At 37.2% G+C, this 21,294-nt stretch overlaps 5 protein-coding genes across 5 annotated transcripts; 2 read left to right on the top strand and 3 right to left on the bottom strand.

The window, feature by feature from the left end:
* Window positions 1-57: 57 nt before the first annotated feature.
* Window positions 58-3,019, top strand: LOC114532611. Its single transcript, XM_028554154.1, has 4 exons — window positions 58-145; window positions 247-422; window positions 577-799; window positions 904-3,019. Exons 1-4 carry the CDS (start codon window positions 131-133, stop codon window positions 2,956-2,958), a joined length of 2,469 nt encoding a protein of 822 aa, XP_028409955.1. The 5' UTR covers window positions 58-130; the 3' UTR covers window positions 2,959-3,019.
* Window positions 2,961-5,843, bottom strand: LOC114532614 (deoxyribodipyrimidine photo-lyase-like). The gene is made up of 8 exons (XM_028554157.1): window positions 5,527-5,843; window positions 5,018-5,163; window positions 4,747-4,929; window positions 4,497-4,652; window positions 4,217-4,415; window positions 3,735-4,009; window positions 3,446-3,605; window positions 2,961-3,377 (listed from the first exon to the last, which is right to left on the bottom strand). The coding sequence occupies exons 1-8, from the start codon at window positions 5,714-5,716 to the stop codon at window positions 3,241-3,243; spliced, it is 1,446 nt and encodes a 481-aa protein (XP_028409958.1). The 5' UTR covers window positions 5,717-5,843; the 3' UTR covers window positions 2,961-3,240.
* Window positions 5,844-5,935: 92 nt separating this feature from the next.
* LOC114532615 (tubulin polymerization-promoting protein family member 2-like) lies at window positions 5,936-8,039 on the top strand. The gene is made up of 3 exons (XM_028554158.1): window positions 5,936-6,245; window positions 6,685-6,835; window positions 7,641-8,039. Exons 1-3 carry the CDS (start codon window positions 5,968-5,970, stop codon window positions 7,827-7,829), a joined length of 618 nt encoding a protein of 205 aa, XP_028409959.1. The 5' UTR covers window positions 5,936-5,967; the 3' UTR covers window positions 7,830-8,039.
* A 48-nt stretch (window positions 8,040-8,087) lies between these two features.
* On the bottom strand, window positions 8,088-11,612 carry LOC114532612 (centrosomal protein of 72 kDa-like). Its single transcript, XM_028554155.1, has 15 exons — window positions 11,533-11,612; window positions 11,095-11,222; window positions 10,986-11,023; window positions 10,836-10,899; window positions 10,662-10,752; window positions 10,521-10,582; window positions 10,360-10,415; window positions 10,163-10,215; window positions 9,971-10,087; window positions 9,460-9,887; window positions 9,246-9,360; window positions 8,870-9,096; window positions 8,610-8,715; window positions 8,363-8,489; window positions 8,088-8,272 (listed from the first exon to the last, which is right to left on the bottom strand). The coding sequence occupies exons 1-15, from the start codon at window positions 11,594-11,596 to the stop codon at window positions 8,116-8,118; spliced, it is 1,833 nt and encodes a 610-aa protein (XP_028409956.1). The 5' UTR covers window positions 11,597-11,612; the 3' UTR covers window positions 8,088-8,115.
* A 4,287-nt stretch (window positions 11,613-15,899) lies between these two features.
* Window positions 15,900-19,817, bottom strand: LOC114532616 (casein kinase II subunit alpha'-like). The gene is made up of 13 exons (XM_028554159.1): window positions 19,284-19,817; window positions 18,841-18,952; window positions 18,366-18,467; window positions 18,236-18,286; window positions 18,047-18,106; window positions 17,889-17,972; window positions 17,660-17,770; window positions 17,427-17,480; window positions 17,295-17,342; window positions 17,114-17,214; window positions 16,879-16,984; window positions 16,768-16,810; window positions 15,900-16,640 (listed from the first exon to the last, which is right to left on the bottom strand). The coding sequence occupies exons 1-13, from the start codon at window positions 19,379-19,381 to the stop codon at window positions 16,495-16,497; spliced, it is 1,116 nt and encodes a 371-aa protein (XP_028409960.1). The 5' UTR covers window positions 19,382-19,817; the 3' UTR covers window positions 15,900-16,494.
* Window positions 19,818-21,294: the final 1,477 nt, after the last annotated feature.

The raw sequence follows: 21,294 nt of genomic DNA on the forward strand, positions 1-21,294 counted from the left end.
CACTTACGTCGTATAACAGAGTCCAGGACAGACGAAGAAGCTAAAGAAGCCATGGCTTCGCTCAAACACACGGAGTTCTGGCAGTGTGATTTCGGGAAAGGCATTCAAGGAGTGGTATGAAGAGAAATGGATGAGCGTTAAGGAGGTAGTGTATTGTAATAAAACCTTCAATCAATGATCCAATGGATAGCATTGGAAAACGGGAAATATCAAATATGATCGCTAAATCATGGATGTCTCTTTTAGATGTGGGTGTTTGCATATCATACGGCGTTCCTGTCCGATATTGTTATGACAAACCTGACATTTGAACGTCAGAGAAAAGATTTTTCCCACAAGGAGTTGTTGAATGAGGGAGCAACGTTACTCAGTGTCGTATTGAAAACGATCATTGAATCCCTTTTGCCTGCTAAACGAAATTTGTAAGTCCAGTTGGATCTTGGATGATAGACCTCATTAAATTGATTTTGTTCTTTCAAATATGCGAGATCGAGCAGAGTTTACTTGATCCACATAATACTCGTTACTTCTTCATTTGATAACCCACAAGCTTTACACTCTGTTCCTATTTTTCAGCTACAATGAACAAAACGTTCCACTCTCAAACCAACATTGCAACATCCCTTCATTCTACCACACCCGACCACGTCATCTTACTCAACACATGGCCGAGACCATGACAAACCTCGGTGAATATATCGCAGATGATGTTGTTGTGAACAGCCTTGCAAGAGGAGAATTCTTTGTGAAGTCCTCTCATTCTGATTTGGAATATAAAGTTCAATTTGGAGACGACGGTGTAAGTTATCCTGTAGTTCCATCTGCCGAAGAATTTCTTGATCAAAGCCGTGTTGTAGATCTTTTATCTTTATACTACTTCTTTTATGGGTTGTTTCATTTCAGAAGCTTCCTCAATGCGAGTGCAAGATTTGGTCCAAGACCATGTTACCTTGCGAGCATTTCTTGGCCGTTATGCAACATTGCAAGAACTGGAACTGGTCAAATTTCCCGGAAAGATATCGTAACTCTCCGTATCTTACACTGGACTGTGAAGTCACGCACGAAGAGAAAGAGACAGATAAGAATGTGGGTACAGACGACGGAAGGATATCAATAAATGGAAACGCAGTCCAACAAGATTTAAGTCAGTTAGATCTGACTTCTAGAGAAACCAGCCAGTTAGATTCAAGTGAGAATACACAAGATCCAAGCGTAAATCCAGCTAATCCTAATCATCCTGGTCAAAATGGATTAGATCCGCGATCAAATGAAGCGGAGAGCAAAGATGTTATTCCTCCTGTGAGCTTACACGAAGTTTTACTTGACAGAAAATCTGGTTTGAAAAGTGCAGCAGCAGAGTGCCGTGATTTATTAAATGACATAAATAATTTGACTTTTCTCATTTCGGATAAGCACGTTCTCGTATCGTTACGTGATAATCTTCAGGAAACACTTGAGAATCTCAAACAATCTGTTGTTGACGATGATGTCTCTGAAGGACAAAACGAGGGCAATAAAAATAAAGTGTTTCTGTTGAAAGACAGGAAACGTCCTGGGGATTGGGTCGAAGAGACTGTTGGATGTAAGATATTCAAGGTGGGTGAAGACGTAGAGAGTGAGGTTGAAGCAGATGAAATGACTGTTGGTGATTCTACCAATCAAGTCTTGGAATGTGTTGATAGTAATGATCAGTATAGGTCAATCAATGGTAATTCTTCTATATCTGAGGAGGTTTCTGGTGGTAATATTGGAAGGAGTGAGGATATAAATGGTAGTGGAGGAACATCTGGTGGTATAAGCGACGATGTTGCAACAGCTGAGGGTATAAACGGTGATGATATTGCAGCCAATGTTTTGAACCCTAGTCAGAGTTCATCTGAAAATATGAATTACAATATCAAGACATCTAGGAACCCAAGGGATTTCTATGGTCATATGAATTGTAGTAATGAGGAATCCGGGAGTACTAACGATGATCTCGGGATATCAGGGGATGTTGTGAATGTGGAAACACCAGCTGATACCAACGTCAGCAGTGGAATATCGGTAATGACAGTTGATAAGGGCATAATTATGACAACTTCTGTCAACACTTCACAAGAATCAACCGAGAACCACACCGTCCAATTACAATTGAATACTGGCCAATCAAATCACGGTTCTGCATTGAGTTTCTCAGAATTTGAAGATAAGAACGAGTTGTTGCATTCCAACTCTCCTGGAAGCTTAACAAAGTATGAAGAGAGGATTCTGATAAAACAAGAAATTATTCGACACTCTACGGTTAATCTTGCTCAACAGTTTTTACAGAAATCATTTCCCAATATTAATGGTCTTCAGATTATTGATCGCGGTTCGATTCAAACATTTGAACACGTCAGTGGTGATTTTATTCAGATTTTAAATGATGGTTACGATCACTGGGTCTGCGTGAGTAACCTGGAGATTGATGTAAAAGATCCTGCAACTGTGAACATGTATGACAGCATGAATCAAGGTTTTATAGCCAAGTTTACCAAACAACAACTCGCCTCGTTCATGTGTATTCAGAGCGCAGAGATGAAAATTATCATGAAATCAGTTCAACAACAAACCTCTCACGTTGATTGTGGTGTATTTGCCATCGCCTTTGCGACAGCGCTTGCGCTTGGCCAAGACCCGAGCAAGTTACGATATGACGTACCAAAAATGAGACCACATCTTGTTGAGTGTTTGAAGTTGAAGAAGATGAGTCCATTTCCTGAGATGAAACCTGGCAGCGAGATCGTCCTGTCTAAGAGGAAGTTCTACACAGTCGAGTTGTTCTGTAGTTGTCGTATGCCTTATGAGAAACCAAAAAGTGAAGCTGACCTCATGGCACAGTGTGGGAGCTGCAAGGAATGGTTTCATCCACAATGTGACAGTCTAAAGACGTCTAAACATAAATCTATGTGCAGATACTGTTCAAGGAAATTGTAAACTTGAGGTTTCAAACTGCTAAACGTCTTACCATTAATAATGTAAAAAGTTCTATTTAATAAACACTGGTTTAAAAACGTAACTGCTCTATGTTTGTTTTTTTACAGAATATAAACTAGACTTCATTCAGAACATCAGCAACAAAGAATTTCAAAACAGGGCGTTGACCCACACAAATATTCTACGTTGTCTACCACGTCCGTCTTCCCCAAAATTTAAGCTAAACATCCTTAGAAAAGTGAAATATGATGAATTAACAGTCAACAATAAATCGTTTATCCGTTACTTGTATTCATCTTCAAAAGCGGCAACATCAAACTTTCTCTTGCATCCCTCGTAGTTCATGTACCGTATCTTGCCAAAAATGGATCTCTCGGACCACCCCTGATCATGTATTCCACAAATCGACCACATACATCCTAGAAATTTTAGGAAATATCAAATTTTCTACCAATCTACGATCTCTGAACGTTATATAGTTACTTACCAACAAATCCATTTGGATCGTTTCCATCCAGCTGGTACTTATCGTTCAGATACAACGCAATCTCCAGAGCGTCTTCAGGCGTCTTGGTCCATTCCAAGATCTTCTTAGCCCAATACATGCGAAGAAATCCGTGCATTTTACCTTCACGTACAACTTGGAGCTGACAATAACAAAATGATAAAAGTATAGAAAGCTGGTTGTATACCAGAAGGCTAAACTGTGTGTATCGCGAGTCATGACGATCATCATCAGTCAGATCACAAATGTGAAGACATGTATCAACTCTCACCTGCGCTGCGTTCCAAAGTCTGTCATGTGTTTTTGCTGTTTCAAACTGTTCTTTTGTATAGATATATTCTCTTTTGTCTTTCACATGATCTCTCAATGTTTTCTTCGCCCATTCGCTTGCTCCATCCACAGAATCGTAATTTTCATTGTAGAAACAAAAGTTATCAGCGAGTTCTCTGCGGATTACAGATTCTTCGATGAAAGCCTCAACTGACTCCTTCCATTTTGATTTTTGCTTTGAAACTGCCAGTATTGCTCTCTGAACACTTATTTGACCTGTGTTACGGATATGTGATGGCATTAGAAGTGAAGGCATTTATTAGAAAAAGATGATGGCATTGCAGAAGCAATGATATATATTAGAGGGAGGGGACCATATTAGAGAGGGGTGATGGTATTAGAGAGAGAGATGCATGGGTGTCCTTTTGAGAAAGAGGTTCCATATTATTACATAAACCTTCTACCTTCAAACCTACAGCATACCTGTATGAAACCAAGGTGAAAGATTGCTCAATGAATTCTTTGTCGGGTCATTTCTTTCTGTTGAAAAATGTTTGAGGTTGCCTTCACTGAAGGTCATCAATCTTTTCATTCCAGCTTCTGTTCCAGGAATTGCCCAAGACACTTCAGGAACACTCTGGTCAACTTCGATGAACTTATACACATTCTTCCAGTTTGTATCCTAAGAAAATTTACAGTTCACTATCAATATATATGACTATTGACACGACAAACCGCCATGATTTGGCTGATAACCTTCTACCTTGTGAGCCTTAGAGTCAATAGGATGTTTCACACATGGTGGAAATTCTGTCAGAAATGACGGCAGTTGATTTGTGATTTTAGGACGAATTGTCCTGGCCGCATATTCCAATTTTGGCGAGGCTTCCCAACATGGCACAATATTATGGGCATCAACCTAGAAAAAAAACCATTAAATCAAATTACACTGATACAAGCTAGCATATAAAATTGATACCATGCATATTTTTCTGAAATCCAAGACATATTACCTCAAATACTGCAACATCACTTGGTACAGTTTTTACGACTTGATCGAGCCAGGATCTTGTCTCTTTTAAGGGAGAGAAGTCAGTTACAACACCAGCAATGTTGTAGGAGGAAATAAACTTTGAAACTGTTGTACTAGGATCTCCAAGCAACATGTGAAATGAAATGTTCAGTTTCTTAAGTTCCTGGAAAATAAAAAGTCAGAGAAGAGCAAGACAATTACACTTTATTACCATCAATTCACTGGTTCATTGATACTTGGACAATGTTTACCTTCTCAACTTCTTGCAGACCTTTCAACATGAATCCATATTGCCTGATGCTGGCTTCTCTAAATTTCTCAGGCAATGCAAAACAGACATGCAAAGGCATGTTGTGTTCCATTGCAATTTTCTGTGCATAAATCATTGCCCAGTTATCTAAACATGGAGCCAGGATTATTATCACTATATGGGATGGGTCAAGCACCCTACCCATACCCTGGGAATGAAGAAGATGCAAAACACCTAGGGTCTGGAAATCTCTTCCAAATCATTGTCGGACTGGTGTCACTAATTTAACAGGGATCACAAATTTGAATTCTGGGGCATGATTGGCTCACAAGCACCATAGAAAAGGTTAGGCACTCTAGTTATAAAATTTTAAATGCTTGATTTTTCTGAGCTTGGAACATTTTGCTTTGTGGTGATTGGAATGGTTCATTATGGTTGGATAAGAGGTTTGGGTCATGGCAATGTATCAAAGTCAAATAATGGTATCATCTGCGATTAATTCCCCAATACCTTGCACTCTTTGGTCACGCCACATCCAGTAAACAATTCCTTGATAACCAGACGAGACATCTTTCTGTCCAGTTAAGATACGAACTCGCTTCATATTAAAACTCTCAGCGGATGATTTAGCTTTTTTCTTCTCTGAAGTCGCTTCGTGTTCCACGCCATCCGGCTTGCGCTTTCTGGAAATTCGAGACATTCTGCGGTAGAAAATAAACCTTCGTAAAACGATGAACCTAGTCGATAAATACGTCAGTTGGTGCTCTATCCTGGATGGTTGTTGGTTAGGCAGTTATTTACAACTAAACTTCCAGTTTAAAATGGTTGATTACGTAATGACCGTTTGTAAACGTTTGTATAATTACGTAATGACTGTTGTAAACATTTGTATAATTACATATTCACGGAAGTGGTGTTTTATGCAAATCAAGTGCGAATGTTTTTCTGTATATGATTTCACGCAAACGTGAAGATTCAATTTCACAACAATACGGTGTGTTTGAACTATTGTGGCAGTGTTTTGGAAGCAATCGCGCAACATTTCTAAACATGGGTGATTTAGAAGCAGTGTTTAACAGTTTCTGTGCCTTCGGAGCCGGAGCTAAAGGGGGCGCTGCGATGATGGATAACGCGAAATTTGCGAAGCTTTTCCGTGATTTGAAGTTGTTGGACAAGAAACTCACATCAACAGATATTGATATCATATTTAACAGGCCAGAAGTTAAGAGGTAGGCAGGATTACAAAGACGTTTACCAACAAGAATATCGCTAAGGAATATTTTTTGTGTCGATGAAATCTGAAGTGAGAAGATGAATATTCATTCATAACCAAAGCGGTTCAATTTATTGGGCACAGTTTCAAAGTATCATGATTCATGAGTACTCTGATAGCTGTCTTCCAGAGAGATGCCCAAGCTCCTATTTTAGACAGAACGCGCGAAATCACAACTTTGCCCAAATTCACAGATTTTGTTTTAGCATACTCGCGAGCAGGTTAACCATTTAAACGAGCGGTTTTAAGATCAGCTTGCAGACTTGCAGCACAAAATCCTGTGCACGAATAGTTCAGTACAGTAACAAATTCAACCTACATTATGCGAGACATATTTTGATAGCTATTCACAACGTAACCTGTGATAATAACTTAATCTCTGTCTATTCTAATAGCAAAACAGATCGAAAAATCAGCTTTGCTCAGTTTCAAAAAGCTCTTGGGCTCGTGGCTGAGAAGAAATTTCCGGGCGAAGGAGAGGCTGGTTTGGAGAAACTAAAGACAAAAATAGCCGCCGGAAAAGGACCTGGTACTTCAGGAGTTACGGTGAGATGTCTCTGTTGTTGAAATGCCTTGCAACAATTCTTTTGTGCGGTAACAAATGTATTTTGAGCACTCATCTATCTTACTTTCATTTTGAGAATATACAAATAATACAATATGATTTTCTTGAGATTTAATTTTCCTTAGAGCCCAAGATACCCGTTGTTTGTAGAGACCTCAGTCCTCAGCCTTGCGGCTGCCGCTGGATATTTATAACTAGACATGCACAGATGGATAATAGGAAAAACGTAAAAGAAAAGCAATTTGAGTATGAACCGGTGGTTTGCTGTTAAAACGGAAAAAAAATGGGAATGCAAATGAAGAAATTATTAAAATTTCAGTAGCTAAAAGATGGACGATTATCCGCTTTGTGTTGCTTAGTATGGCGTGGCGGTTGCTATGGATGAGATTGTCTTGCAGCCCCGTGAGAGAAGCTTCGGGTTAGGATATCATTATTATAGGAAGCATAAGGCTAGGACTTGCGCAGTTCAAACGCAAATAAAGCTTGGGATTGTAAACGTAAAGAAAGCTTAAAGAGAAAGTCCACATAGCAAACACATAGCACTGTAACTCAGCAATGACTTCGGTAATCACTTTATTAGTGGTTTAACAATTCATAATTGTCGACCTCGGTTCATATAATGCTGCTCGTTATTCGTTAATCATTAATGTCATTTGAGGGGGGGGGGATTGGGTGTGCAGCGATATTGCACTTTAAATATTTATTGCTCTGAAAACAAAACTAGTGTGTGTGTGTGTGTCTTAATTGATGTACTTTCTGGTTTCATTTTGCTCGTTTTATTTTTAGAAAGCAACAAAGGCTGGTGGGGTTGACCGCTTGACGGACACGTCAAAATACACGGGCTCACATAAAGAAAGATTTGACGGTTCAGGAAAAGGGAAAGGACTGGAAGGACGGAAAGATTTCGATGATAAAGCGGACGCAGGATACGTTGGAGGATACAAGGGGAAAGATAGCTACGATAAAACACACTGAACGTTATCACTATATTGAACTCCCTTCTTATCATTAGCTGTCCCTTATTGCTCCAAGCATGAACTGCATGAACATATACAAACCTTATCTTAGTCTTATGTAGATAGGCTTTTAAAACTTCATTTTGCCTTTGTTTTCAACTTAATAATAATTAAGCTATTGTTTATATATCACCTTGCTATTCCAGATGGATACATCTGATCTAAAATAGGCTTTTCAATTCTATATGATGAAGAAATGCTTCAGTAAAACTATTATATACACACAACTGATGATTTCCACTTATCTACGTCTTGTGTGAGGTTTTTCCAACATTTGGCAACCAATCCATTGATTTCTTTAATTGTTTATAACTCCAGTGAAGTTGATTCACTTCAGCCTGATGGCGATCTTTTTCCTGGGACAACTCCAACAGCAAATGATCATTGGTCGCAACGAGAGATCTAAATATAACAGAGAGAAAATAACAAGACTGGTTGAGCTGTACACAAGCTCCTCTTCTGATGACAGATAGACAAGAGAACAAGGCTCACCTGTGACTCTCCTGCAACATACTTGCCAGCTCGTTTAGTTGTTGCAAATTTTCATTCTGTTGACTCAAACGCTGTTTCAGCTTATGATTTTCATCATGAAGAGATTTCACGTCGATGATTGCTTCATCTGAATAAACACATTAAACACGAGGCTATTCACGTTCCTCTAGCTTTTAAAAACCACGTTATTTATCTCATATTTTGAATAAGCATGTGAACTGCAGTAGGTACATATATTCATGCAAACCTGACTTTTTCTGTCGTTCGTACTCTGTGTTTTTTTGAGACTCCAGTTTAGTCTTGAGAAATTGATTCTCTTCTTGCATGTGTTGAAACCTTTCGTGTAGAGTTGTCTGATAAATTACAAAATCATATCCTTATACGTACAATTGATTTTAATAAATTGGACTATAAGAACAGAAGCTGATTGTGCAAGGGAGTTGTTGCTCTTTACGAATTTCTGTCACTTGCATATCTACAGTTATATCTCGCAGTTAGCGAACTTACCAGTTCCTGGCTAGTTTCCTCAAAAAGTTGTCGTTTTTCTTTCTCTTTTCCAAGTTGTTCACGAATTTCGCTACACTCTTCTTCCTGTTCTTTTAACTGTTCTGAAAGTTTCTTCAATTCCTCCTCTTTTGTCAACATCTCCTCCCGTAGTTTCCTCAAGCTTGTCATGTCGCGTTCAGGTTGATCCAGCGTTGGCCGGTAGTTCTTCAACACGGCAATAGCGAGATCTGGTCAAAGAGAGAACGAGTTTGTTGAAGTTTTCGTTTACAGAAAAACTGGCAGCCAAAACACGTAGTTGATTTGAGCAACAATGGAAACCTAAACAACGATCCATAATAGTTTACATATTCACTCAATTCTCCAAATCAGAACAAACCTTTAAACTTTGTATGATTATGAAGAGATTTTGAACCATTCCAATATTTATCGACAAGATCAACCAGCTTATGTAACACTCGCAGTTCATTGTTTACCGCAAAAGAAGGACTGGACTATACAAAAAATGTTGCTTCAAAATTTAATTCGACTAATTTTCCCTCGGTTCACAGAGATCCTTGCGTGCTATGAAATCAAGAAATCGCTTCACCAACCTTGTTTCTATGATTACCAGAGGGTGACGATGAACTATCTGTGTTAAGAGACCTTGCATTACGCTCGTCTTTCAAACCAGGATGTTGATCTGGAATGAAATGTCTTGATCTCTGAGGAATATTATCTTCGCTGTTACCAGACTCCTGTGAATCAGATGAACTCTTGGGAATATCACTGTCATGTTCAGTCTGATGGTGAGCCACAGATCTCGGGTTAGGGGTGAAATTACCTTGAGTGGTGTGGGGAGCGTATTGGGAATCACGGGAGACGCGTTTGTGCGATTTTTGGGTAGGAGGGTAGGGTGGTGGTATTACGTTACCATTATAGTCAACTGGAAGAGAGATTGGTGGTATTTTATGGTGAATTTCCTTGCTTTTCTCAATTGCAGCACCTTTTTCTTCATCCATGATGTGCATATCAGCCAACTCTGATGAGTAAAGTTGCAGTCAAAGTATGTCTTAAACTGACTACAAATCTTGTAATTTAATCAGATCAAAGGATGGTATCTACCTTGTCTTGGATAATCCTCCACATCAGGGAATTTACTGCTTGATCCAGAAATAAATGTGGGTCCGGCGTTCTTCCTTGTGATTGCATCAAGCAAGCGCACATCATCATTGTCCAAGGCTAAAACAAACACCTCGTCAGAACTCTATCATAGACAACAAATTTTAGTCTGTTCTTCTTCTTCTTAAAACTCACCAGATCTTGGACCAAGGTTTCTCACCAGTTCTGCACGTGGAGGAATGTGGAATCTAAAATAAAATCAAATTTAAAAGCGTTGGTGAAGTTGTCAGACACTGGGCCTGCCACATTCAATGTTTATTGATGAGTGAAATCCAATTTTTGTAAATAATATAATCTTCTTTCCCCTTAATTTAAACATTTATTTGATCTACCTGTCATTGCTGTTTGTGAAATCATCTTGAAATCTTTCATTTATAAACTCAGAAGCCTGTGAGAAGTAGGTTTTATTAGGGCTGTTTGGTATGGAAAGTTGCCTTCAAATAAGAATCCTGATCACTACAGGATTCTTGACGTAGGTCTTGTAAATTATTACCTGGTCTGTGTTGAAATGCATCAATGCAGCTTTTCTCTCACTGTCTCTTACAGATCTGTCATCTGAGTTGAAGAAATATTTAACCATCAACAATGTCAATATTTTGTAATTGTTCTACCAATATTAACAGCCGAAACCTACCAAGTTTTCTGAGACTGGGTAACATGTGTATCAGAAACAATCTGTGGTCTGGTTCATTCTTTGTCACTGGATTTAAACGGATATCAAGTTCCTTGGGAGATAAAATATATTACAGGTGAATTACTATGACATTCTTGAAGAACAGAAAATAAAATAGCAGCGACAGAAATTTACCTTCAAATTTGTTAGTGTTCTTAGCTGATAAAGGTCTTTTAATGTGGAGATGTTATTGTAATATCTATATGCTGAGTTAAGTTATATCATACAAAAGTACAATAGCTATAAGTATTAATATTAGTGTTATAATATTTGTGTTGAAGATACAAATTCAAAGTTTCCAGCATTTGTAAATGACTGATTCCCTAAAATAAAAGAGTTAAAAGGATATAGATTATGGATTAGAATACAGAGTGAGTATACTTGCAAAATTTACCTCCAAGTTACAAACTACATTCCTTGAAAGGTCCAAATGTTTCAGTCTGGTGAAGCTATGTAGCGATGACCCAAGGTGGGATATTTTCTCATGGTATGACCCAGGTAAAGACAGGGATTTCACATCATCTTGGGTAAAAAAGAACATAACCATTATATTTTTTGGTCCAATTTCACTAATACTTCTTCCTCAAGCTCTTATACCTACTTCCAAGCCACACTATAAACTTGTACAAAAGAATTGATTTATACTAACATCCCCTATGTAACTATATTAAACTCAGCCAACTGTCAACATGTATGACCTATGGTATGACTATATAAATACGTAACAATTCTATAGTTAAGACTATTCGCACATTTTATACAGATTCCAAATAGAGCTGATTAAAACACAAAACATAAGACAAAAATTATCACATAATCCTAAATATTTTACCCAAGTTATCATGTTCCAAATGCACCCGTTGTCTTATCCACTCCTCGTCAATTTTTAGCGCCATTTTGTTTCATTTTTTGAATTTCGTACAAAAATAATGGGATTAACCACTGGGCAAGACAACAGTGGGCACCACATGCATGAGCCTCAGGCAGAACCAGACATACTTTCCTCTTTTCCTATTATTATTATAAGATTTATAATATAGTGGGGGTTATTGCTTCTTGTATGTGGTTGTCAGATGGGTCGGTATAGCTACAAACTTACCTGTCAACCTGACAAGCCAAAGTCAAACATTTGAGGGGGGAAACACGTTCACACTTTTATAACAAGAATGGATCAAAGTCGAAGAATTGATCGCTTCACGGACCGGCATTTTATATAAAATCATTGGCAATGCACTGACAGTAGAAATATGCAAAACATATTGCCAAGCTGGGTCGGGGAAATTACTTTATTTGCATGAGTCTTTTACGCCTGTCGAACGCATTAAAACAAAACAATAGTTAATTAATACGGATGATCATTATCTATTGTTGTTAATGCGTTCGGCAAATGAGAAGCGCCATCGGTGCAAAAAGTGCATTGTCCATTGGAATGTTCTTCGAGGGAATAAAAGGTGCTTGATTTCGAGCATAAACTCAAACTTGTAGTCTCGAAGAAGGAGAATCACTCGAAGAAGTTTAGGGAAAAGTTGGAAGAATCTTGCTCAGATACATACATGGCCATGGTTGCCGGTTAGAAGAATCTGTTGGTCTTTTAAAGAATCTTGATCTTTGTTTGGCTTTGCAAATTAATTCATCGCCGTGTTGATTTGAATAGCCATGCCAACGACTTGGGGCATATTCTTAACGATTTTCACTGCTATATCTTGTATATTTCGTTTGAAAATGTGAAATACAAGTGAGCTGTTAAACTGATCTTGTTTTTCCTGCCTTATTTCATTTCAGAATGAACTACGGCGCCGAACGATGGGAAAGGCGAAACACAAACGCTTGCTCGCAGCAAATAATAGGTATTGTTCTGTTAATATTTTGCATTTGTGATTTGTAATAACACGTTGAGCTACACGTTGGGATATAGTTTAATCGAACTTTTTGAGACTGTGAATTGTTTTGTCTCACCGAGGTTTTCCCTCTTTTTTTTTTAGAATGAAAGGAGATGTCGGAGCTGCCTTGGGAGCTTGTCACGCACGCAAATACAAAACTCAATTTGATTTCGGTGAAAATATGCATGAGAAAATTGCATGGAATTTGGCATTTTTAGCTGAGATATGCTGAACACTCTTCTGTTTACCTCCTTGATTTTCAACTTTTCGGATTGCGGTTTTTGCATGGGTTAACTGACCTAGTCGTATCAAGCGCATGCGGAGTAAATACAAGTGATTTGGGGCCCCATCACTTGTATTTTCTCTATCTTGAACGACAATAGTCCGGAACAAAAATATTGCTCACAGAGCGCCTAAAACATAAAAATGCATGAGAATTTGTATTTTCAGAAGGAGATAATAGTCGAGTGTTTTGGTTTTCTCGAGATCTAAGAAAACGATATTTCCTACAAAACGTGCATGACAATTTTGTATTCGCGTGCGCAATGCGAAGGCCTTGGATGAGTTGCGTTGGAGATGTCGAAGGTCAAAAATCGGGTTTTGAGTGATCATTTTATACTGAATGGGTTGATATTGTGAATTGGAAATTAATATCATATTTTTTGCGATAAAGGATCGTCGCAGGATCAAATGATGAAGGATCGTCGCAGGATCAGATTGTGGTGTGGTATGGTATGGTGTGGTATTATGGTATGGTATGATACTGGTACCTAAGTGATATTTGTGACTAGGAAATTAATATCATATCTTTGTTCTAAAGTATCGTTGCAGGATCAGATGTTGAAGGATCGTCGCAGGACCAGACGGATCGTCGCAGGATCAGATGTTGATGAATTAGATGTTGGAGGAGCGTCGCAGGATCAGTGATGAATTAGATGTTAGAGGAGCGTCGCAGGATCAGTGATGAATTAGATGTTGGAGGAGCGTCGCAGGATCAAGTGGAAGCTGGTTGAGGTATATACTATAGGTATGCATGATTAGTGCATGTGCATGCTGCATGGCATTGGATCCTCCTGGTGGTCTAACCTAGTATATTCACACATCAAGTGACATTTAACACATAACAGGAAATTTCTCACAGCTCTTATGAGGGCATTTTTCGAGTTTTCTCGATAAAAATATTCCTAGTTTTGTCACTTGTGTGAATACGTGTGAAATCCAACGACGTAGCGTCTGCGTATGCATGATGGCTTTAAAGCGTTCAAAAGAAACTAACAAAATGCAATTTGTTAGAGAAAATATCGAATTCGTATTAGCCTAATTTTAGATTAATACGAAGGTAATCGCGAGTACTTATATGATTATATAAGTTCTCTGTTCAGCCTGTTATAAAATACGACCGCTTCGAAGAACAGTGCGTCAATGGCATAAAAAATTATACTTTTGAATGGAATTAGTGAAGTTTACAACGAAAAAAAATTCCTATTTATTTCTATATTTCCAAACATCACTATTAGATCGGTTTAGACACTAACACTCTTTTGTTTTCTTTGTTGATATTAATTTTTCGGATTGCATGTAAAGCTCTTGAAATTCGGTTAATATCAAACATGAAGGAAATAAACGTAATCTGATGATTTTGACTAACTTTGATGAAGTTCCCAATATTTCATGATATATTACATTGCATGATAACTGGACTTATATGATGGGGATATCTGGGGTTGTACTGTTTAACTATTGTAATGAACCCTCTTGCCTGAAAAGCCAACCCTTTAAAGAAGACTCCTTTGCATTTTGACACACTTACTATGTTTTTTCATTCCTTACACGCCTCATCGTCGAGATGTTGTTGAAGAGCGTTGAAACGAAGCAATGAAAAAGAAAGATGGCAGCCATTGTTTACGAAAGGTAATTTTACGGTAAGAAAGGTACATTATTGATTCTTGTAGTATAGCAGATATTGAGCAAGATATTGCATGTTGAGCCTGATTACGTTTATTTCCTCCGTTTTCGGTCACCCATGCATCATCCAAAATGTATAAAAAAAGAGAAAACGTTGCACTCGGAGGTGCATGTCTTAATTGAAGAGTGTTGCTGTCTACATCGGTTTGAGATGAAAAAGCATGCATGCAAGTCGTGAATTACTTTCCACAATACCAGATTTCGTTGAAATAATTGAAATAATTTTTGATGCTATTGTCGGACAAAGCGCAATTTCTAAGAGCCTGCATGTCGTTTTGCAATGATATCTTCCGCGCTGCACACGTTAGACCACCACCAGGATCAAATTGACGAAACTCAAGAATTGCATGACAATTCTTGGGAAGGTAAACTGTAGATTAAAACAGAAGTGCATGTCATTGCGGACGATTTCTAATGAAAATACCAAATTCGGAACGCCGGTCAGGTAACCTGAAATTCAGGTTACCTTTGGAGGGTTTTTCACCGGGCACTCCGGTTTCCCTCCTTTTCGTTTGGCTTTAAACAACAGTGTCCATGTCTGGGGCCAAACCAAAACGTGTTCGTTGATAGTGATAAAAACGCGTTTGTGGCTTCTGGGTTCGATTCCCAGAACACTGTCGTAAAAGAATATTAAAAACACAGTTGTGGAATCATTACATAATTAAATACTTTTCTTCGGAAATTTCTGGTAATGAAATTTTGCATGTAATATAGGAATTAACCTCACGGTCCTCCTGCAAAAACATTGGTTTGCTTTATTATATCTTTTGTTAAAGTTTTCTCAATGTAGAGGCCTTTTACCTTTTCCCACGAATTCCTCTAGCCTTTGATAAAGACAGCAGTATTGAAGTGTATTTTTATTTTGGTGAACCAGATGTTTGGTATTCAATAATATAGATAGAAATCGATTAAATGACGTACTAGATAAAATGATATTTTTTGTTTACTGTACGTTTCCGTGACTGTTTTTTTGTTGAATAATAGTTCATTTTTCACTATTCGTCTTATAAATCAGTTTATAATCTAGGTGGAGCGAAACATCCATCATTCTTGGTCCATTGTTCAGCAGATCCATCGCGCGTTTTTCACCTGTTGCGTGTTTTATTAATGTGATTAATTAAAATTTTTAATGTTGCAAGTTTTAAAGTGTATGTACGAGCTATGTGTTTCATGGACAGTAAATCAACTAAAGCCAATGTAGTAGTTCTTCTGCCTTATCATTGAATGACTCCATTCCATACGTTAGAAGTGAATTGGATACGACAAAACTGGTCCCATGAACAAACTTTAGCCACTTCATTATTTCACAGTGATCAGTTTCGAAGAAGACTTCATATACAGTTAGTGAGAATAAAACAAAGTTGTATTTTCAAAATGTATTGTTTCAGAGCATTCACATTTTCAAACAAACTATTTTTATGCAACATAAATATCCTTGAATATCAGCAATACATTTTACATATCGCACGAGTTGTTTTACGTTTATGCCCCGATTCATGTGTGTAAAATCGTCTGTACCATACGTCCAAAGGCAAAGGCCAGAATGGTGGTCAGGCAATCACAATTTTCACATTTACAAATCTGGGAACACATTAACAAAACTATTTATTTATCAGAGAGAGGATTGTACGCTCTCAGTAAAGGTATAAACAATCTCAAAACTAACAACAAATACTGAGAACAAAACTAACAACAGAAATTAACAAGGAACATATAATGGTGAATTTAACACAATCAAGCAATAAAATGGCTTGATTCTGTTAGATTTTCGACGTTGCCATTTTAAATTATCACACTAAGTGATTGCAGTTTACATATGATGGCCAATTGTTGTTATTCCATGAAGTATTTTCATTCCATGATGCACAAAATTTGAATACAACTATTTTACATGTTAACCATTAGATGTTGAACTTTCTCACACAGCGAAACCCACCCTAATGACCTTGTTATGTGGCAGGAGGTGGACCAACTGGTGGTGTAGATGATGTGTTGGCTGTAGCAGGTGAGTCAGATGTACCAGGTTTTGTGTTGCTGAGCGCACTAGAGGTAGGGGATTGAGAGCTTTTCAACTGTTCATTCTTTACAATGGGGTCTAAAAAGAAAAAAAAGAAAAAAAAAACAGTGAATACACTTTGTTAATACAGCAATTTAGGGTGGATCACTTCTCTTCCTGCTGAGAACTAAATAACCAGTGAAGTAAATACTTTTCTTGTACTTACAGAAGTAGGGATGTTCCATGGCCTCTCTGGCTGTCAAACGTTCCTGCAAGAAAAAAGTTACAGATTTTATTTCTCTGTAATTATTATTCTATGCTCAAAATTATTCCATACCTGCATATCATAGTGTAATAGATGATCAAGTAGATCAATCGCTTCAGGGCTGACAAGATGTTCATTCTCAGAATGAATGAACCGTTCCCATCGTTTTCGGGAATGTCTGAAATGGGAACAAAGCAATAGAGTGTTGCCTTCAATATCAAACTCTGTTTCAGTGTAGATGCAAAGTTAAATATCTATTAATCCATAAAGGATCAACCTCAATTGATAAATGTTGAAGTATACCAACCTTCCCAATATATCATTGAATCGTGGGTCAAGTTCGATGTGGTATTTCTCAATATAATCGTACAACTCTTCTGTGCCAAGTACTTTGGCAATTCTCACAAGCTGGAAATGCATGCAAAATAAAATTTTGTTGAAAATTTCATTATATTCAACCTTTTTAAGAATGATATTTATAAATTAACCTGGTCATAGTTGTCATGTCCATGGAAGAAAGGCTCCTTTCGAAACATCTGAAAATTGTCAAAATCTTGTTTTCACTCTTGCCCAACAACAATATTAGGAATCTTTCACATGATGTTATGATATAAACTTACCATGCTTGCTAACATACACCCGAAACTCCACATATCCAGGGAATAGTCGTATTCCTAAATGAAATAAAAGCATCTCGAAGTTTGATTCAAGTTTTTGAACAAGAAAATCTCTGTTTGCTGGGATCTGTTTAGGTTAAATGATGACAACAAGGTTGCATTGCTCTAACATAGATAGATAGTAATCACTATAAGAATGAAATTAAACCAGAAACTTTTAACAGAAGTTCAAATACCTGGTGATCAACAAGGAGCTCAGGTCCTTTGAAATATCTTGAAGCGACCCGAACATTATATTCTTGATTTTGATGATAAAACTCTGCCAAACCCCAATCGATAAGTCGGAGCTAGGAATTGAAATTTGACAACATCAATACAGTTTTCTAACTTAAATCGCAAGGAATAAATTCATGCATTTAGGATTAAAAAATAATTGAATTATTAGCATTAAAATTAACCAAATACCTTTTTCTTCTCATGATCGATCATAACATTATGAGGTTTCACATCCCGATGCATTATTCCCATGCTATGACAGAAATCCAGGGCCTAGTACAAATAATCAAATCTTTAGAAATTGCCTTCTGTAAATGTAGGAAGTTGAAGTATAAAGCTTTTGTTACCTTTAAAAGTTCATATAAATAAAATCTAATATCATAGTCGGTGAAGGTCTGGTAGAGTTGCTAAAAAATTAAGTAAAATACAACATTTCAGGTATCATATTAATACATAGTCTTATTACACATCTACACTTAAATGAAACAGATTTTGAGGATGAGTAAGAAAAAATTCAAATACGATTACAAACTAACCTTGAAATCCGTATTATTTACATATTCAAAAATTAACGCTGGCGTTCGTGACTAAAAACAAGAACAAAAAATAACATAAGAATTTCTAAGATCATTTAAGGCATAAAGATTAAAATAAATTTAAAATTACCACTGGGTCTTTGACAACATCTAGAAGATTTATAATGTTTGGACCACCCCGAAGATTCTCTAAAATCTTGATTTCTCGTTTAATTTTCTTCTTCTTAACAGGCTGTAAAAGGCAATTTTGATGAAATATTTAAAATTTGGCTATTTGTGTGAAAATAATTGGGTCTAATTATTTCTGTGGGCAGGAAGTTATTCCTCATTCGTGAGTAAATTGCCCACAAAAGATATATTAGAGTGGAGTCCTCATAAATTCTTAGTTATCACTAATCCTTTGCCTCTAAGGATGTAATTTTACTAATTGGGACATTGTTTTCATTAAGGCTGCTTGTGAGAGTCTACAATCCCCAGACAAACTCATGAAAATACTATCCTAGTGATTAGCTGTGTTAATCTAAAACAGTAAAAAACTAAGTGAATATCCAAGAAAACAGGGAGACAGGGTTCTGTGTCAGGGATATTTTATCAAGATTACCAACCTTTAGAATTTTGACAACAACTTTTTCATCGTTAGTTATGTTTATCGCCTCAAATACTTCACTATATTTCCCTCTTCCCAATTTTCTTACAAGTTCATAGTTATCTTGTTGACTACACAAACAATAAACATGAGATGTAAGCATCTCAGTATGTCAAAGGGCTCCAGACTAAACTATCAATGATTCTCATCATATACTGACTTATCTTTGACATATTAAGAGAATCATACTACAGCACAATCTACCAATCCATCTCCTGCCGAATTATATGCTTCCTTGAACCTAATCTTACTCCACATGCTTTCATTAAAAAAATGAAAGCCTTTACACAATCCTTTCATGGTCGAAATTGGTTAATGGCCTAATGGAATTTTCCATCATATGAACTAAAAGTAATACGTTCTACACTGTTGAATTCTGCTCTTTTTTCAACTGTATCTTACCCCCATTCAATTACATGAGTTTCATAATCCCAATAATCTCTAGGACGATGATTATTCACATCAGCATATACTCTGGGTTTAGCTACAGCAGCCGACATATTTTTATGAATTATACTTCGCTTTTTTGCCAACAGCTGTACACAATTTTCGAGAAAACGTCTCTGTAGTTGCCGTGTCGTCTTTCAAAGAAAATATTCCCGTCGTTTTGGACCCTTAACTATCGTTTTTTGTTGCTATATAGAGCCCGATTATAGCACAATTTATATTAAACAATGACACTTTGCTTCGAGTCGACGAAGCCCACTATAAACAGGCTTTGAATCTTGCAATTTCCACACGCATATACACCTCTCTGAACCGCTTCAGTTACTAGATTATCCCACTCTATTGGACACCCATCTTGCTGCTACAAGTCAATATTATTTGCGGTGATAAAGCAAAGAATGAAAGCCGCAAAAAAGGCAAAATTTTACTCGTATTAAACTTTCCAGAAGAAGCCAGCACCCAAGCTGCGGATTCCAAAAGAACTCGTCCCAGCTTCTTTTCGTGCTTAGAACTCGCGGTCGAGCTGCGCTGTTGTGTTTCGAGGTAAAAAGTAGTATATGTAGCAATTACTGTGAGCGTGTTGCAAATTAATATCGATATATACTACCCCCGTGAGGTTATAAACATTTTTTCAATGAAAAACTTTGATAAGATAAAAAATATTTCCACAAATAATGGAGGTTCTTATTGACGTGCTACAAGCAAAATATCCATTGTTTCATATAATTTAATCAGATAAAAACCGTATTTCAGATGATTGAGATAATGCAATATTGTCTTTATCTTGTTAGGATACAATTCCTTGCTACCTGCGTTAGATAAACGATCGTACAGCACATCGGTAGTATTTGTCAGTCAACTTTGAACTGCAGTTACGACACAACAGGTGCATTTATTTTTGTCAAATAAACATTCTCATTACATTGTCATATAGCATTTCTGACACAAACATGACGACAGGATCATTAGCGAAGCCAATTTTAAAATAGAGAAATATAATTGCAAAATATTTCCACACTACTACCAAAGGTCCAAAACCGCAAGTGCTTAGCCCCACAAAGAATATATTCTGCTTTTAAAGAAGAGAGAGAGAGAGAGACAGGTGAAATCAGTCTCTCTAATGTTTCAGTTATTTATCATCACCAAAAGTCTATTTGAACATGAAGAAGATTGAAACTGATTACGCCAGCTGTTTCCCATTGTTGTATTAAATTTGAATTGGAGTGACTCCAATAAAACTATATTTGCTAGTCAATACACCATCAAGAATTTATGTAGAAATTCCTCTTACCCCCATTCTATAACATGAGTTTCATAGTCCCAATACTCTTTCCCTTATGATTATTCACGTCAGCATAAACTCTTGCCTTGCTTGAAGAATCACCTTCGCCCTTCGTCGACATTTTTCAGCCTTTCTTTTTTGATTATACAACCGTTTTCAAATGGCGTTTCGGTTGAAATAACGATGAGTATTTCAATTTCCTACATCGATCCTACTTTCGGTTATTTTCAATTCATAATCATGAATGGAATGAGGAGAAATAACATGAAAACAACACTCAAATTTTCTAAACACCAGTAACAATAGATGCAAAGTATGGGTCTCTATAGAAACGTTGAAATTGTTTTGGTTTAACAAGCAACTTAGCATAAAAGTCATCCCTGTTTGTTTCCATAGTTTTTCTCAAAAAGAGAGTCAGGTTACGAACCGTACATTGTACAAATAAGGGTGATCAAAAACTGTTTGTACAGAGAGAAATTGCTGCGCAACTTTTGGACTGTGTAACAGACTAATTGTTAATTGTTGTAGCAAACTTTGTGGGCAACTGGTCCTCTCCTATTACGTATGCACACTGCACAAAGTCTTTACAAGGATGAAGATCGGGGTTTTTTTTTCGCTGAACTTTTTTTCCGGTCCGTAGACGACGGCCAAAAGCACGATTCGGGGGTAAGTTTCCCGCCTTTT

This window comes from Dendronephthya gigantea, unplaced genomic scaffold, assembly GCF_004324835.1.
Source record: "Dendronephthya gigantea isolate DGI-Jeju-01 unplaced genomic scaffold, DenGig_1.0 000080F, whole genome shotgun sequence".
NCBI classification, from domain to species: domain Eukaryota; kingdom Metazoa; phylum Cnidaria; class Anthozoa; order Malacalcyonacea; family Nephtheidae; genus Dendronephthya; species Dendronephthya gigantea.

Bases quoted from the DNA above. Each gene is read 5' to 3' on its own strand.
- LOC114532611 (XM_028554154.1), top strand. The intron at 423-576 runs GTAAGTCCAGTT...CCTATTTTTCAG, and splicing joins TTGCCTGCTAAACGAAATTT to CTACAATGAACAAAACGTTC. The intron at 800-903 runs GTAAGTTATCCT...GTTTCATTTCAG, and splicing joins TTCAATTTGGAGACGACGGT to AAGCTTCCTCAATGCGAGTG.
- LOC114532614 (XM_028554157.1), bottom strand. From the start codon at position 5,716: ATGTCTCGAATTTCCAGAAAGCGCAAGCCGGATGGCGTGGAACACGAA. The intron at 5,164-5,526 runs GTATTGGGGAAT...CTCCATGTTTAG, and splicing joins GCGTGACCAAAGAGTGCAAG to ATAACTGGGCAATGATTTAT. The intron at 4,010-4,216 runs GTATGCTGTAGG...TCCGTAACACAG, and splicing joins TTCACCTTGGTTTCATACAG to GTCAAATAAGTGTTCAGAGA.
- LOC114532612 (XM_028554155.1), bottom strand. From the start codon at position 11,596: ATGGCGCTAAAAATTGACGAGGAGTGGATAAGACAACGGGTGCATTTG. The intron at 11,024-11,094 runs GTAAATTTTGCA...CTTTTATTTTAG, and splicing joins ATGTAGTTTGTAACTTGGAG to GGAATCAGTCATTTACAAAT. The intron at 10,583-10,661 runs GTAGGTTTCGGC...TCTTCAACTCAG, and splicing joins ACCCAGTCTCAGAAAACTTG to ATGACAGATCTGTAAGAGAC.
- LOC114532616 (XM_028554159.1), bottom strand. From the start codon at position 19,381: ATGTCGGCTGCTGTAGCTAAACCCAGAGTATATGCTGATGTGAATAAT. The intron at 17,973-18,046 runs GTAACAAAAGCT...TATTTGTACTAG, and splicing joins ATTTATATGAACTTTTAAAG to GCCCTGGATTTCTGTCATAG. The intron at 17,771-17,888 runs GTATTTGGTTAA...TTCAATTCCTAG, and splicing joins TCGATCATGAGAAGAAAAAG to CTCCGACTTATCGATTGGGG.
- LOC114532615 (XM_028554158.1), top strand. From the start codon at position 5,968: ATGATTTCACGCAAACGTGAAGATTCAATTTCACAACAATACGGTGTG. The intron at 6,246-6,684 runs GTAGGCAGGATT...CTATTCTAATAG, and splicing joins AACAGGCCAGAAGTTAAGAG to CAAAACAGATCGAAAAATCA. The intron at 6,836-7,640 runs GTGAGATGTCTC...TTTTATTTTTAG, and splicing joins CTGGTACTTCAGGAGTTACG to AAAGCAACAAAGGCTGGTGG.